Source organism: Cavia porcellus, unplaced genomic scaffold (genome assembly GCF_034190915.1).
Source record: "Cavia porcellus strain 051 isolate PalLab524CR breed Dunkin Hartley unplaced genomic scaffold, mCavPor4.1 scaffold_20, whole genome shotgun sequence".
Taxonomy (NCBI): Eukaryota; Metazoa; Chordata; class Mammalia; order Rodentia; family Caviidae; genus Cavia; species Cavia porcellus.
The window spans coordinates 34,572,068-34,586,746 of record NW_026947503.1 but is presented as its reverse complement, the minus strand read 5'-3'; the positions used below and the strand labels follow the sequence as shown (position 1 = coordinate 34,586,746).

Genomic DNA, 14,679 nt, shown 5'->3' with positions numbered 1-14,679 from the left:
GATGAAGAATTCCCCCATGTGACATTTACTGCCGCCACTTTGTACTGGATGGTTTGCAAGCTCGGCAGGAAGGAGGCTAATTATTCCCTCTGGGGCGCCTGGTCCGCAGTTAGGGTGCCTGCTGGCCTGGTTGCCTTAGTTAGGAGGGCTAACAGCCAGACCACAAGGCACAACCCTGAGACTGAAGTCCAGGTCTGAGCCAGGCGTTTCCTTGACTTCTGACCCTAACCACCACACCAGGACTCCTTGTTCGGCTGGGGGAAATGTGACATTAGGGCCAGTTCCCCTCTTGAAAGATATCTGCAATCAGGTGGCTACAGAGTGATGACAATAAAATACGAACACAGCACACACTAATTTCAAAACTTCACCACAGGCTGGGCAGCGTGAGCATTTAGGCAAGTGTTATATTAGCACAACCCCAGCCCCTTCCTTCTGCCTTTCGGGGGTGCTGTGCTGTCCCTTCTCTTTTTCCAGGCAGATCCGCGCACTTGACCCTCCCTCTCCTGGCTTCCCCCCTTCCCATCCACCTGTAGCATTTACACAGGCTCCAGGCTCTCTTGCCTCAACAAGTGTTGCCAGTGACCCTGTGCCAGTTTCTTTCTCTTGGCATCCTACCCTTCCTCTCTTCCATGAGCAAGTTCAGACACCAAAACAGCAAGGGGAGGTGAAAGGAAGGGGAGAGAGACCCAGAGGAAAAGAAAGCAAGAGCGTGCTGTTCTGTCTGCACTGCTGACCTCCCTCCCACTCTCCAGGCCCTAGACCCAGGTTCCTACCTGCTCCTACAATGCGCTAAAGTCATCATGGCGAAGTTGGCCCTCACATGTCTACTCCAAGGGATCTTGGTCATTGGTCATCTTACTTGACCTCTCTGAGTGTTTGATGCTACAGACCTTGCACCTCCTTGGCTTCTACACCACTTGTTTCCATTCCACTTTACCCTCTGTCCTTAGCTTCCTCCTTTGTGGATTCCCCCTCCTCCTCCTCTCTCATCCTTTAAACACTGCTGTTTCCAGGGTTGGAGCCCTCTCCTCTTCTCATTCCATGTGTTCTTCAGGTCACCTCATGCCTCTAGACATGACAGCCTCTAGACACCGAGGCCCCAGATAGCCACATTCCCACTGGTCATTCCCCTGATCATTGGAGGACCATGGACTCAGTATTTTTAACACTACACTCATTTGCTTTTTTTTTTCTTGCCTTCCCGGTACTATGGTTGGCATCACCATCTACCCAGTTGACCAAGTCCCAAGCCTGGGAGTGGCCCTTTTTCTACACTGCCCTTTTGCTCACTTCTAATTCTTACTATATTCTGCTTCTTAAACCTTCTCGTTCCTGTGTGCCTGCCTTAATTTGAGCCACCATAGTTTCATACTATACCTCCTCACTGATCTCTAGTCCCAGCACCATCCTCCTAAGCCAGGTTTTTCTCCACTCTCTGCAAGAAAGAGTCTTTCTAAAATGCAGATAGTATCTTGCTACTCTTCAGTTTGAAATCTTTTAGTGACTCTTGGGATAAGATTCAAATTCAGTAGTGTGCCATCTAGAGCTCTTTAGAATGTGACCCTTGCCTTCTTTATCATCCTATTCTGCCTTTTTAAATCATCATATCCTAGCATCTGTGCACTAATGCATTCTGTTTGATGACATTTTTTTACTTGTTCACGTTCTTATCCACATACCTGGAGCATTCACCATCGCCCTTCTGTGCCATGCTCCAACCCCATATGCCTAGCAAAACCCTCTTGATCACTCCCTCAGACTGTGAGTTACCCTTCTCGGTACCCCTGTGTTTACACTGTGCTTAGTACATAGTAGATATTCCATAAATGTTGATAGTATGTGTGGGTGGGCATGCAGGTAAATGGATAGAAAGATGAAAAAAACAGGTGTAGATTGATAGTTAATGGTCACCAACACAAAGAATTGGTAAAACCAAGCCAGGCATGGTGGCACACTCCTGCAGTCCCAGCACTTGGGATGCTAAATCAGGAGAATCTCAAGTATGCCTTCTGTCTGAGCAACTTAGTGAGAATTTTTAAATAAATAAATATGGCTGAGAATGTAGCACAGTGCAAAGTCACTAGGTTCAATCCCCAGGCCTACCCCCAAAAGTGGGAGAGACTCGGTAAGACCAAGTTAAGTTTGTGAAGACTCAGTGGAATTAAGAACTATGAGCTCCAACTAGCAAAATAAGGATTATCAAATCCGAGAGAAGTTCAGATTATTCCTTAAGGGAGAGTATGCTGACTTAGGACTCTTGAGCTCCTGCTAGCTCTGCTCAGACTCGCTGTGTGTCTGACTTGTACAAGCCACTTCACCACTGAGCCTTGGTTTCTCCATCTATTAAGTAGAGATAATAATGCCTGTGGCCTTTGCCTATCTCCACAAGAGTGTCCTGAGAGCAAATGGGATGGGGCACATAGTGTGTAGAGATCTGCAGGGGAGGTGTGTGTTTATAAAGATATAAATGTAATAAAAGTAATAACACCTTGCCTTTGAATCAAGCCTTGCCCTTTTTCAAAGCTCTTTCATATACATTATCTCAGGTGACTCTCAAAACAGTTCTAGGCAGGGTTTATCCCCAGTCTCAGGCGAGGACCAGAAGTGCAGTGTGATTAAGGGGCCTGCTGGAGCCACTCCTAGTGAGCAGCAGGTCTTCTGACTCCACACTGCTGCGAGGATTTGATGATAGCCTTTCCTGGGGAGATTATCTACTTCCCTGCCTCCCTGAATAGAGACCCACATGTAATTGACACTCTTCTTGATGACTCAAAGTCATTACCATGAGCATCAGTTCCTGTGCTATCCTCTAGACTTGGCTATAGATGTGGGTCCAGGGCCTGCAGTGGTGCGGGACATATGGGCCCTAACTGTCCCTAAGGACACTCCTAAGATGCAGGTGGCCCTGTGTGGGTCTCACCCCAGCCACCACTCCGTGCCCTGGGGCTGTCTCTTCTGGTTCTGCCTATTCTTCTCCCTCTCCCCTTCCTCTGCACTGTCAATATACCCAACACTGTGGCTGCTTCCTCCCCCCACTCTCTGCTGTTTTTTCCTTGTTCTGACCTGGGGCTTCTTCCACTCTTTCAGCTTGTCCCATCAAGCCCCAGACTTTCCTTCCACCCAGCCAGGCAATCAGAGTGCTCTTGTGGGCCTTGTTCTCCAGCAAAGCAGCCAATCACAGATGCTCTGCCAGCTTCCCTCTCCTGCTCCTTCACTGCTGTTCTCCAGCCCACCCCTTCCGCCCCCTCCAAAGCAGGGGCGCTCCTGAAGCAGGCAGGCCCTGAGCTGAGCTTTTGCTATGGCTGCACTGGGCAGCCTAAGGTCTGTTGTACCGAAGTGCTTGCTGTGTGGGGACATGGGTGGTCAGAAAGGGCTGATCAGTGGGCCTTTAGTTGACACCCTTCACTGGCAGCAGTTGTGATTTCCAGCACTCGTCCCCGCCTGCACAGCAAAAACAGCCCCACGGGTCCTTCCATCAGCACCCTCTTCCCTCCTGCCGGGTGGCATCCCAACAGCCAGCCTGGTTCCATCCTGGGCACGCCTTGGGCAACATGCCCACGCCCCATGGCCCTTCCCTGGGGACTCGGGATGCTCTTTCTCCCTGGTTGCTGTTGAGTCGAGCACCTTGGCTTCTCCCCAGGGAGGATATGATGGGTGTGCCCACAACAAGTCTCCGGCAGAGACAATAGGACAGGAATGTATTCGCTTCCGAACAAACACTGTGTGGGCTCGCACAATTGCCTTGGATTCTCGTCCAAGAAACACATCTCGCTGTGCGAGGGCGCGGGTGGCTTGCCTGCCCCAGCCCGCCCACATCCCTCTCTGTGCCAGAGACTCCAATCAGGGGCCGCCTCTCCCACCAACCCAGGCCTTCAGCAGCAGGATGGGCATGCTCGTCTTCCGTCTGTGTCACAGGAGAGGAACAGTTCTCCTGTCAAAAGATACCTACTCTGGCCACTGCCTTTGTAACCATTTTTTTTAATTATGGAAAGATACGCAGAACATAAAATTTATCCTTTGAGCAATTTTTAAGTGTACATTTCTGTGACATTATATCCACTCACATTGTTGAGCAGCCATCCCCACCACCCATCGCCAGGCTTCATCTGCCGCTGAAACCCTAAGCTCCCCATCCCCCGCCATGGCCCCTGGCAATCTGCTTTCTGTCTGTGAATGTGACTATGCATTCTAAGTTCCTCGTATACATGGAATCATACAGTATTTGCCTTTCTGTGCCTAACTTCTTGAAAGTTCACTCATGTGGCAGCCTATGTCAGAACTGCGTTCCTTTTTAAGGCTGTGTAATGTTTCGTTGTGTGCATGGACCAGTTATTTGCCCACTTGTGGACACGCGGGTTGCTCTGCTTCTTGGCTGTTGTCCATCACAGTTAGGTGTATAAGTACACAAGTACTGTGTCCATTCAAGTGGCCACTGCTTTTTGAGATTCATCTTTGAGTTGCAAAATGCTGTTGTCTTCTGAAGATCCCAAGTAGAACAGTCAGAGATGAGAAGGCTGCTTGGCCTCCTCCATGTAGCACAAGATATCTCTTATCCCCAAAACTATCTGTCCCATAGGAAAACATCCCTGAAGACATGGGACACAGAACAGGAATTTGGGGCCAGGGTAGAAGAATGGAAAGGTTCTACACTTAGAATGATGTCCACAAAGGGCAGTTCCAGTGGGGTGTTTTGAGGAGCCCAGGATCTGGTACTGAGCAGGATTCAGAGAGAGAGCCCTGTAGGGAGCAGGAGGCAGCAGCATCTTCTTATACACAAAGAACAGCAGACCTGAGGGCCAGTGAAGTTCCCTCAGGGGCTGGAGGTCAAGGCTGAAGGAGTCATCCTACACTGTCCCTGCAGCCCCAAGGCCCTGAGAGTCCACTCACAAAAGCTGGCATGAAGAGGTCAGGTCTGTGTTTGTGGAGAGGACAGGACATTGTCTGTGGCCACCAATCCTGTCACATGCTGTCTGCATTTCAGCAGCTGTGAAGGAAAAAGAAAATGCAAAGCTCTCGCTCTCCACGGCTTCCTTGAGAAAGCCCAGCAAGCTGTGTGCAGGGGGCTGGCCACACAATGTGATTTTTGGCTGCGCACAGACTTTCCAAACAACCAAGCAAGAGATAAGGGTGGAGGAGAGAACCCACCGCAGTCCTGCTGGAGAATCCTGGTCAGTCTGTCCCCTGCCCTGGTAGTCAGGGACCCTGGACCCTGCCAAGGAGGAAGCAGAGGCAGTGGCTCCCGGGAGCATGGCTGTGGAGAGTGTGGGCCTACCGAGGGGCAAAGACAAGAGGAAAAAGAGGAGGAGTGCAGACCTGCAGAGAAGCCCTGGTCCCATGGCACAGGGGAGCCAAGGGCGGGAGGAGGCCATGGGCAGCAGCCAGAACAAGGAGGGGGCCCTGGCTCATGGGGCAACATGCTCTGTTGGCAGCACCAGGAGATTTTGCAAGCTTCTCCGTGCAGTGTCAACCAGGTCTGAAGACCCACTGTCCATGGGGACAGAGAGCTGTTTTGCAACAGCAATCCCTTGTCAGACCCGGGCTCTTTGAAGAATTTTCCATTACGTTACCTCACTTGTCCTTCAACCTCAGAATTTGCCAGCCCCTGGGGGAGTAACTAGGGGCCCTACAAAGCTGGTCAATGGATAGAACAGGGCCCAGGAGAAACCTGGATTGAGCAGCCACCATGTGCCAGCCGGTACCAGGTGCAGCCCACTCTCCACCTTCCCACCGGCTCTCACATTCTCTTCTCCGCCCAGCTGTCACTGCCCACTGTCTCGGGAACTTCTGCCACAGATCCAAAACCTTCCCCCTTTCTTGTGATTTCCACTAGCAGCTTTTATTTTAAGGATTTTTTTTTTTCTGCTAAGTGCCAGGGGAAACATCTGAGAGAAATTTACCATGGCAGGCTTGGGATATAGCTCAGCAGCACTGTGCCTGCCTGGCAAGTGCAAGGTCATGAATTCGATTCCTGGTACACACAGAAAGAAAGAAAGAAAGAAAGAAAGAAAGAAAGAAAGAAAGAAAGAAAGAAAGAAAGAAAGAGAGAGAGAGAGAGAGAGAAGGAAGGAAGGAAGGAAGGAAGGAAGGAAGGAAGGAAGAAAGAAAGAAAGAAAGAAAGAAAGAAAGAAAGAAAGAAAGAAAGAAAGAAATTAATTTACCATGGCATGAAGTTCCCAAAAATCACACACAGCTCCTCTTGCCTTGTCCCCCTCTTCTCTGTAGACTAAGTGGGGTCAAGTCCACCTTTCCTTCTGACCTCATGTCAGACAATCATGGAACCCATGAATCCCTGGGACCTACCCCTGTCAGAGTGAGCTGGGTTGGATGCTGGCTCAGGTAACTCAGGGAAATCTGCTGCATGGTGAGCTCTTCCCCAGCTATTTCCACAGCCTGCCTTCTGGTCCTCTCTCTGGCCTCCTGAATCCTCCAGATGAGAGACCCTTCCCTTTGCAGCCCCCAGGTGCTGGCTTGATAGAAAGCCTCCTTTGACTGTCCTTAAGATTTGCAGTCCTGGAACTAGAGACCAGAAAACTCCAGAAGTAGACCCATGTGTGGGATTACGGTTGTGTGCTACAGCTTAGTCCATTGTGCACACATGTCAGGTGGACGTGCAAAGTGCTTTGTTCTTATAATAGTGCCTGTGTTGTATGGCTTGTATATGGGTACATAGGCAGGAGAAATTTCTAGAAGTAAAACTTTGAGGTCAGAGGGTATGTACCCCTGCCATGTTGATAATTACCATCAAGTTGCCATTTATAGAGTTGCTGCTCCACCCTATACTGGAGGTCAAATCCAGAACCTTCCCACTGAGCTACGTCCTTAGCCCTTTTTTTTTGTTTGTTTTTGTTTTTTTTTTTTTTTTTTTTTTTTTTTGTATTTTTAATTTTAAGACAGGGTCTGGCTATGTTGCTAAGTTGTGCAGGCTAAGCCTGAACTTGCAATCCTCCTGCCTCAGCATCCCAAAGTGCTGGGATTACAGGTCTGCACCACCACACCTAGCTGAGTTGTACCAATTACCAACTTGTATCTCCACATGCATGTATGTTTACAGAAGCTATTTGTTAGCAAATATTCTCCAAGAGCTTTCTAGGCACCAGGTTCGGCACCCAGCCCTGCCCTCTGAAGCTTCCCTTCTTTTGGAGGGAGACAGAAAACAGGCAAACAGGTAGACAGTGCGTTGGGGGAGCATGAGGGTGATCAGGTCTGCGCAGACTGTTCAGGGCAGGTCTCTCTGATGAGATGTGCTCAGCCTAAGCTCTGCACAGGGTAAGGTGCGGTCTGCAGCTCTGGAGTGGCTGAGAATTCCTGGGGACAAGAGCACAGAAGCCAAGTTGGAAATGTGGTACATGCTATACCATGGAGGAACTCTGTAAACATGAAGTGAATACAGCTAATTACAAGCTATGTACTATCCTATTCCCTTCCACGGATTCCTCAGTGTAGCTTATGTCCAACTTAGGCAAATCCACAGAGACAGGATTCTTCCTGTCCTTGGGTGTTACCAGGGGCTGGAGTGAACCAGGAATGGGGAACAGCTACTAGCAGGTATGGATTTCTTTTAAAGGTGATGAAAATGTTATGGAATTTAGTGGTGGTAATCTTTGTCTGACTCTGAACATGCTAAAACCCACTAAATTATGCCCTTTGCAAAGGTGAAGTTTATGTTATGATATGTCAGGTTTATGAATTAGATCTCAATTTAGAAAGAAATAGAATGTTCCAGGCAGGTAAAGGGAACACTGGTTAAGAGTGTATCCAGGCCAAGCGTTGAGTAGCCTGGCCATGGCCCCAGTTAGGAAGCACTGTGGTCTCTAGATAAACTCAAAACTCATGGCCTTGGTTTTGAAAGATTGCAGTGTTGGGCTAGTGGAGAAGAATGCTTGCTTACTGGACATCCTCCCGTGGCCAGGCCCATGGGTGCTAGCGCAGTTGGCTAAGCTTCATCACGCACAGGCTCACCAAGTGGACAAAGCTCATTGCATTCAGCACACCTGCCACCACCTTCAGACCCCGGCAACCCTTCTCTATGTAAGCTTCTACTTGCATTATTCTGACCCAACCAGGACTTAATACTGTTCAGTGTCCTCCAGCTGCCCAAAGCCATCAGAAAACCCACCACTTCCGGGTGCACTTTTCATTCTGCCTTCCAATCTGCATGGACTCTTGCTCCAGCCTGGCCCTCAGAAGTGTCTGTCACAAAACAAAAAATGAGGACTGGGTCTGGAGTGACCAGAGCAGGACAGCTTGCACACCCTAATTGATTTCCTTTCTGCTCCTTTCTTCACAGCTCCTACAGTCTCAGGATGTGAAGGAAGATGCTGTCCTTTGCTGCTCTATGGAGGTAAGCAGTGTGGCTCAGGTATCTCTCACACTCACAGTTGCAGGGACTGAGGTCACTGGAGCATCCACAGATCCAGGGAAGTGTTTGTTGAGTGAGGCTGGCGGGACAGGGCGGGCCTCTTGAGTGGACATGGACTGCTGCACCCAGAGCCACCCACCCTAAACCAGGTAAGTGCTGATGATGACAGCCAACGTAGAAGGTGCTACCTCCATCCCCAAGGTGTGCCCGCTGTTCTCTGACATCCTTCCTCTGGGATCTCCTGTTACAGCCTGGCTCTGGCTGGTCCCTAGAGCATATCTTTGCTCTCTGCAAATAGCTCAGAGTGGAGTACAAGGAAGAGGGACATCCAGCTTGGAGCCTCAGTCTGCCAGTACTAATGAGTGTGCCATAATGAGTGTGCAGCTCTGCCCAAGCAGTAGAGGAGCCCAGAGAACAAAAGTGCCAGGAGCCTAGACAGAAGCCTTGGGTGTGTGAGATGGTCACTTATTTCATTTGTTGGACTCCAGCCATACAATGTAGTGTTCAAGGAGAAGGGCTGGAGGAGGAGAAGGCGTGGTCCCTGCCCTCAGACTGCTTCCAGGCTGGTTAGGGGCAGGTCCCACACACACGCTGGGTGGAGGACTATTTGGAGTATGTGTCAGTACAGAGCGCACATGCAGAGTACAGGCAAAGTCAGGAGACAAAGGTCAGCATGGACCCAGGAGGTCAAAAAAGACTTTGTGAAGAAGGCAGATTTGATAGTTGAGTGAGAGGACAATAATAGGGACCGAGGGAGCCGCTGGCTGGTATTCACTGGTCCAAAAAATTGGAGCTTCTTTCAAGGAGTGTTTCAAAATTATGGAGTCTTTCAAGACCATCCAGCTGGCCTTCTGCCCTAGTTCATATTTCTCTCCTCCCTTCATCACAAGCAAGGGCAGAGGTTGGTTTGGGGGCTGGAGAGAAGGGGAGAAATAGGAGAGCTCATCCCTGCTCTCAGGTTCCATCTCATATAGGCACATGCAGGTAATAATGACTAAGCTCATTTCCAGAGACCTCCCAGCAAGGGGAAATTAACACAGAGCCACCTGATCACCCAAGGGAGCAGATCCCTGGGGCCACTTGAGGATGTCAGTGTAGTCAGGGAAGGCCCCCTGTAGGAGGGGAGTCTCATGCATAAAATGGACAAAGGATGTGTTCCCAATGAGGGCTCCTTGGGGCCTGGGCAGCAGATGATATTCTGACTCCTCACATTCCTGCTGGTGGACTGTTATTCAATGTAGGACTACACAGGTGATTTTCTCACCTGGGCCTGCATGGCACTAGCACAGTCCAGTTGTTTCTTGCCCATACCCCCAGCCCATCTACTGAAGATGGTCATTAGGTCTTGTCCTAATCGGCCCCCACTTCTCTGCCTGCAGCTACAGAGCACAGGGCGACTGCTGGAAGAGCAGCTGCCCGAGATGATGACCGAGCTTCTAGCCAGTGCTCGAGATAAGATGCTGTGCCCCTCAGAGTCTATGCTGACCCGGTCACTGCTCCTGGAGGTCATCGAGCTTCATGCCAACAGCTGGAACCCTCTGACGCCTCCTATCACGCAGTACTACAACAGAACCATCCAGAAACTGACAGCCTGACAGCCAGGAGGCCTGGCGAGCAGCCCGTGGGCAGCTGGGGCCCTGGTGCACAGAGCCAGATGGACAGGCGGGAGGACAGGGGTGGCCTGGTGGGAGAAAGAAATGGGTAGGAAGGCAGGCAGAGTCAGTGGCCAGTCTGGAGCCAACCGGAAAAGGGATCAAATCCCTAAGAAGAACACCCCGCCCTACACATAAACACCCCCACCCTAGCCTGAGCATGTGGCAGCTCCCACCAATAAGGGAAGCATGTTTCTTTTCCGTGGTGGCCCTGGCCCGAGACCTCCCTCCTTCCTACCCCTCTTCCCCCCTGCCACCCAAGCCATCCACCTCAAGCAGAGATCTCATCTCTGCCACTCTTCGGAGGCCCCTGCCCCGCCCCCAGCCTGAACACCAGCCTTCCACTCCGGGGCACCGCTTGGGTCAGAAAGGATCTCAGAAGGCTGAAAAAGTGGGTCGAGACGGGCTCCCATTGTTCCCTGCGTGCTGTCAGCCGCAGTCGCCAACTGGCAGCAGGCAACATGTAGCAGATGTCCGGGAGGACAAAGGCAGGCACGGTCCCCACCAGCCGCCAGTAATTGACGGCCTTTGTCAGCCACAGTGGAGCTAGGGAGAGGCGCTTTTCTCTAACCTTCACACCCCACCCTCCCAACCTCAGTTCCTCGAGCCTTGGGCCCCCAGCCCAGGCCTAGGGGGCTGGCAGCCGGGAGGGGAGCTGGAGCTTACAACTCAGCTTGCACCCTTTTCTTTTATTGTGTTTTATTTTTCAAAAGTTGGTTGCTTTGAAGTCTCTTCTCTCAATGAAAATATCCTCCATGTGATCACACAGTCAGCTCTGCAAGGACCCCCTGATTAATAGGAGATCAAACCTGGCCCGCTCTGGAAGGATTCTAGCCATAGACAGCTTGCCAGTAGCCAATTAGGGTAATTGGAAACTTCTGCCCTGGTGGGGGTCCCCTGCTGGAATCCTGTGTTCCTCCCCGCCTGGCCTGCAGCGACTCTGCTCTCCAGTTTCTGTCTCTCAAAGGACATGGTACTGAGGTTGCTGGACTGCATTAGACCTGGTCCTGGCCATGGAGATCTTGTGGCAAACAGGGCCCAGAACAAGGCTGGCAAACTAAAACCAAAATGAGTCTTGTCCCAAGTGCCTAGTGGAGAGAAAGATGGAGCGGGAGTTGCCTGCCTCCCCGGGACTTGTCTAAGTCATGGGCTATGTCACTGCCCAAGCCCAGGCAGGATCCAGAAGCCCTTCCAGCTACTGGGAAAGGCAGGAGTCATTGAGTCCTAAGGACAGTCAGGTAGGCTTTTCAGGCTGGGGTTTCTTGGACAGCCTGGGGAGCACCCCTTTCTGTGATGGCTAGAAAGGTCAAGCTCGGGGATGCTGGCATCAAGATCACAACCAGTGTCCACACAGTCCCTGTCTGGGGTGTAAAACCTATGCTTTGATGAGCCCTAGAAAATGCCATCGGAACCCAGCAGCTTCCTGATTTGCTCCTTCACTGAGGTTGGTCATACCCTAGATCACATTGGAAACCTCTTCTGGCCTCCCAATCCGAATCAGACTGGCTGGGAGCTGAAGGGTGGAGAAAGTTTCTGTTGATCGTTCCTGAGGCTAGGAAGAAGGTCCCCATTCCGCCTGGCTTTGCACCACTGAAACTGGCCTTCCAGCTCTAGGGTGGGAGCCTATGCCAGTCCTCCCAAAAAAGCCTACTTGGGTTAGGGTTTGGGAGGTTACAGTTTCCCTTTAAATAGGTCAATGTCCTCTGCCAAGAGGCTCACACTGCCCCTGGCAGGCCCCTGACCCCTGCCTTCTTCCTCCTCTACTCCTCCTCCCTCCCAGGCTTTCTCAAGCTGCTTCTTATTGCTTTCTCTCCTACACCAGCCCTTAGGCCCAGCCTGGAGCCTGGGGACACCAGGAACCCCACAGGAGGGCTTGAAGGAAGAGTCAGGCTGATGTTGGGATGCTCGGAGAGGGCACTGGGGAAATCATGCTCTCATGGAGTCAGGTAGCCCTGGCCAGGCAGCCGCTCCCTGCAGCCTCAGAGGGCCACACCTGTGCTAGAAGGGCCCCTCTTCCCTCAGGTGGGGTGTGAGTGTGTATGTGCGTGCGTGCGTGTGTGTGTGTGTGTGTGTGTGTGTGTGCAAAGAACAAAGCAGGGTCCCCAGAAGACAGAGGTCTGAGAGTTGGTTCTCCCTAGACCCCTCACTGGGCTCATAGGCAGACTCCATAAAGGGGGCTCCCAAATCCTGAGTAGAGGGGCTAGTGTCCCTTGTGAAAGTAAGAGACAGAGGACACTGGGCACCAAGGGTCACATGTGCCTCCCTCCCGATGGCCTGTCGGATGGAGGTCTTGCCTCAGGTCCAGCCCCTCTTGGGCCGTGAGGACTAGTGTGAAGATGTGAGGTATAAATATGTATTATATATAAATATATTTTTAATTACGTGTTGTGTCACGGTGGCTCCAGACGTACAGTTTGCCTAATTTGTTCCACTGCTTGAAAGCACTTCCTGGCCCATCTGAATAACACTTTTGGCTGTTTTTCTAAATGCAGGTTGCTGCTACTTTTTCAGACATGGAAGGAAAACATTAGGAAAAAAAAAATTTTTTTTTTTTAAAGAAACAGCAAAGCCTAAAACTGGGGCAACTTCCCATGGCAGATGCTCAGACAGGAACTGGGAGGCAGAAGTGGGTGCCCCAGAGATGCCTGCCCCTTCCCCATGCCAGAGCCCCCTCTGCTCCAAAAGAAAGGCCAGCTGAATGTTGTACCCCCGCTCGGCGGCGGGCCTTGGAGCATGGAAGAGGCACACTACAGCCATCTCGTGTTGATCCTTCTTGTCCCCTCTGCCTGTCGAGACGAGTTAGGCACTGTTTTAACCCTCTCAGGCAGCCCACCTGCCATGTCCTGCTCCCCCCCCCCCCCAGGTCTGGTGGCTTTGCTGAGCTCTGGTGCCGCAGTTCCAGAAGGACTCCTAGGGTCCCTTGAACGAGGATGGGAGCTCCATTGTCCTCCATGGGGACAGTGTACCCCTAAACCCAACTTTGTCTGTTTGTCTTTTCTTAACCAGTCTGTAAACCTTTATAGTTTGGGGACTGTCCTGTCCATCCGTGTAAATGTAAATGTTGACCTAGTTGGTATTTATTCTAATTTTTATTTTATTTTATTTTCTCTGAGGGGTGGGATTGTGGGAACTGTACCACTGATCATGCCCTGGGCAGCTGCAGAGGCCCAGGCCCAGATGGCTTGGCCGCCAAGAGGAGCAGCCCCCTGGGGCCACCCCAGACAGCCGCCTCCAGGAAGCTCAGTCCCAGGCCGTTATCTGGCAGGAGAAGCTGCTGGTGTTCCTTGTCCCGCAGACACTCAGGCCTGCTGTGGCATGGTGTCCCTCAGCTGCCAGACACTCACTCTGCTAGGAAACGTCTGGCTGGGCCTTGAAGATGCAGTTCAGAGAGAAGACGACTCTCTGCTCAGGACGCTTACATGCAAGGGCCGGCCGCCTCACCCGAGCCAGCTGGGAGCCGGACGGCAGGACCTACCTCCCTGGAGCAGGGGTCTGGGGCTTCCCACCAAAGCTGCAGTGGAATTCTGCTCATGCTGACACCTTTCCCCATTGGTATGTCCTGCTTTCCAGCTGAACCCAAACTCCAAGTGGGTTTAAAAAAAATAAACAATACCAAAAACCAAAAATGCCCTGAATTTGTGTCCTTTGTGTGTTCAACAAAGAAACTATTTCCCAAAGGCTTTGTGCCTTGCTCAGCTGGGGCTGGCAGAGGCCTCTTAGGAGCCCTTTCCAGGCGGTGAGCTAATGAGAAGAGTCCCCACAGTGTGGCCACCGTAGGGAATAAGGGCAGGACCTGGGGGCTGGTGACAGTTATAAAGCCACTGGTCCAGGGAAATGTGGGTGAAAGAGACTTCTGCCCTCAAAGCTGGGCGCTTTGGCCTATCCACGGTACTAGAGTTTCTTAGAGAAAATAACTTTCATAGTACTGTTTGAGTTTGCTGCATATCTAACTTCTTCACCACCACCACCTACCCATTCCCAGGAAATGTCCCTGTGGCATTGGACAGTGACTCCTTTGAAGAAGGCTGGGACTTGGGCCTCATAGCTTCCAAAGTTTGTAGCAAGGGGCTCTCTAGTCCCAGCTGATCAAATGGGTCTTTCATCAAAGAATGCCAAAAGGGCCGTGATTTGTTTTCCTGTGATGACATGTTGCTCACTAAACACAGTCTCCCATAGCAAGGCAGTAGGGATGCTGCCTCCTGGTAACAGAATCCCACTGGGATTCTTTCTGCCTGGAACTTGCCCGGTCTTTCAGCTACTCAGGTGGTGGCCAGAGTGTCCACCCTTCATCCTCTCCTGTCCTGGCTGCTGAGATTCGGCTGTTGACTGTTTCTGAATCATATCTCTCTGTGACACTGCATGGGGAGAGCACAAAACATACAGATTGGGTAGAAGAAAATAAAATTTTAATTAAATAATTGAGATATTTGTCAAGCCACTTTTTTTAACAAAATGCAAAAGAGTAGCAGTAGAAATTGAGGGGTCAAAAAGAAAAGTGTTTGAAGTTACGTTAGAAGTTGTAAAGAGGAAGTCCTAGCAACAGTCCACTTAAAGCGAGAGACTGTTCTGAATGGTTTAGTGCTTCTTCTGACGGTTCTAAATGCTCCTGATGAAACCTGTTATCCAAACAGAGTTTCAGTCCTGCATTTCACCACCATCTCCGCT

The 14,679-nt window shown here is 51.0% G+C and overlaps 1 protein-coding gene across 4 annotated transcripts in view; it reads left to right on the top strand.

The window, feature by feature from the left end:
- The window catches only part of Ctif (cap binding complex dependent translation initiation factor), a 288,191-nt gene extending 274,551 nt beyond the window's left edge, over positions 1-13,640 (top strand). For all 4 annotated transcript variants that reach the window (XM_005005538.4, XM_013157177.3, XM_063231710.1 and 1 more), the window contains exons 11-12: positions 8,291-8,344; positions 9,742-13,640. In XM_005005538.4, coding sequence (XP_005005595.1) covers positions 8,291-8,344; positions 9,742-9,957 — 270 coding nt within the window. In that variant the 3' untranslated portion in view covers positions 9,958-13,640. The remainder of the gene's footprint in view (positions 1-8,290; positions 8,345-9,741) is intronic.
- Positions 13,641-14,679: the final 1,039 nt, after the last annotated feature.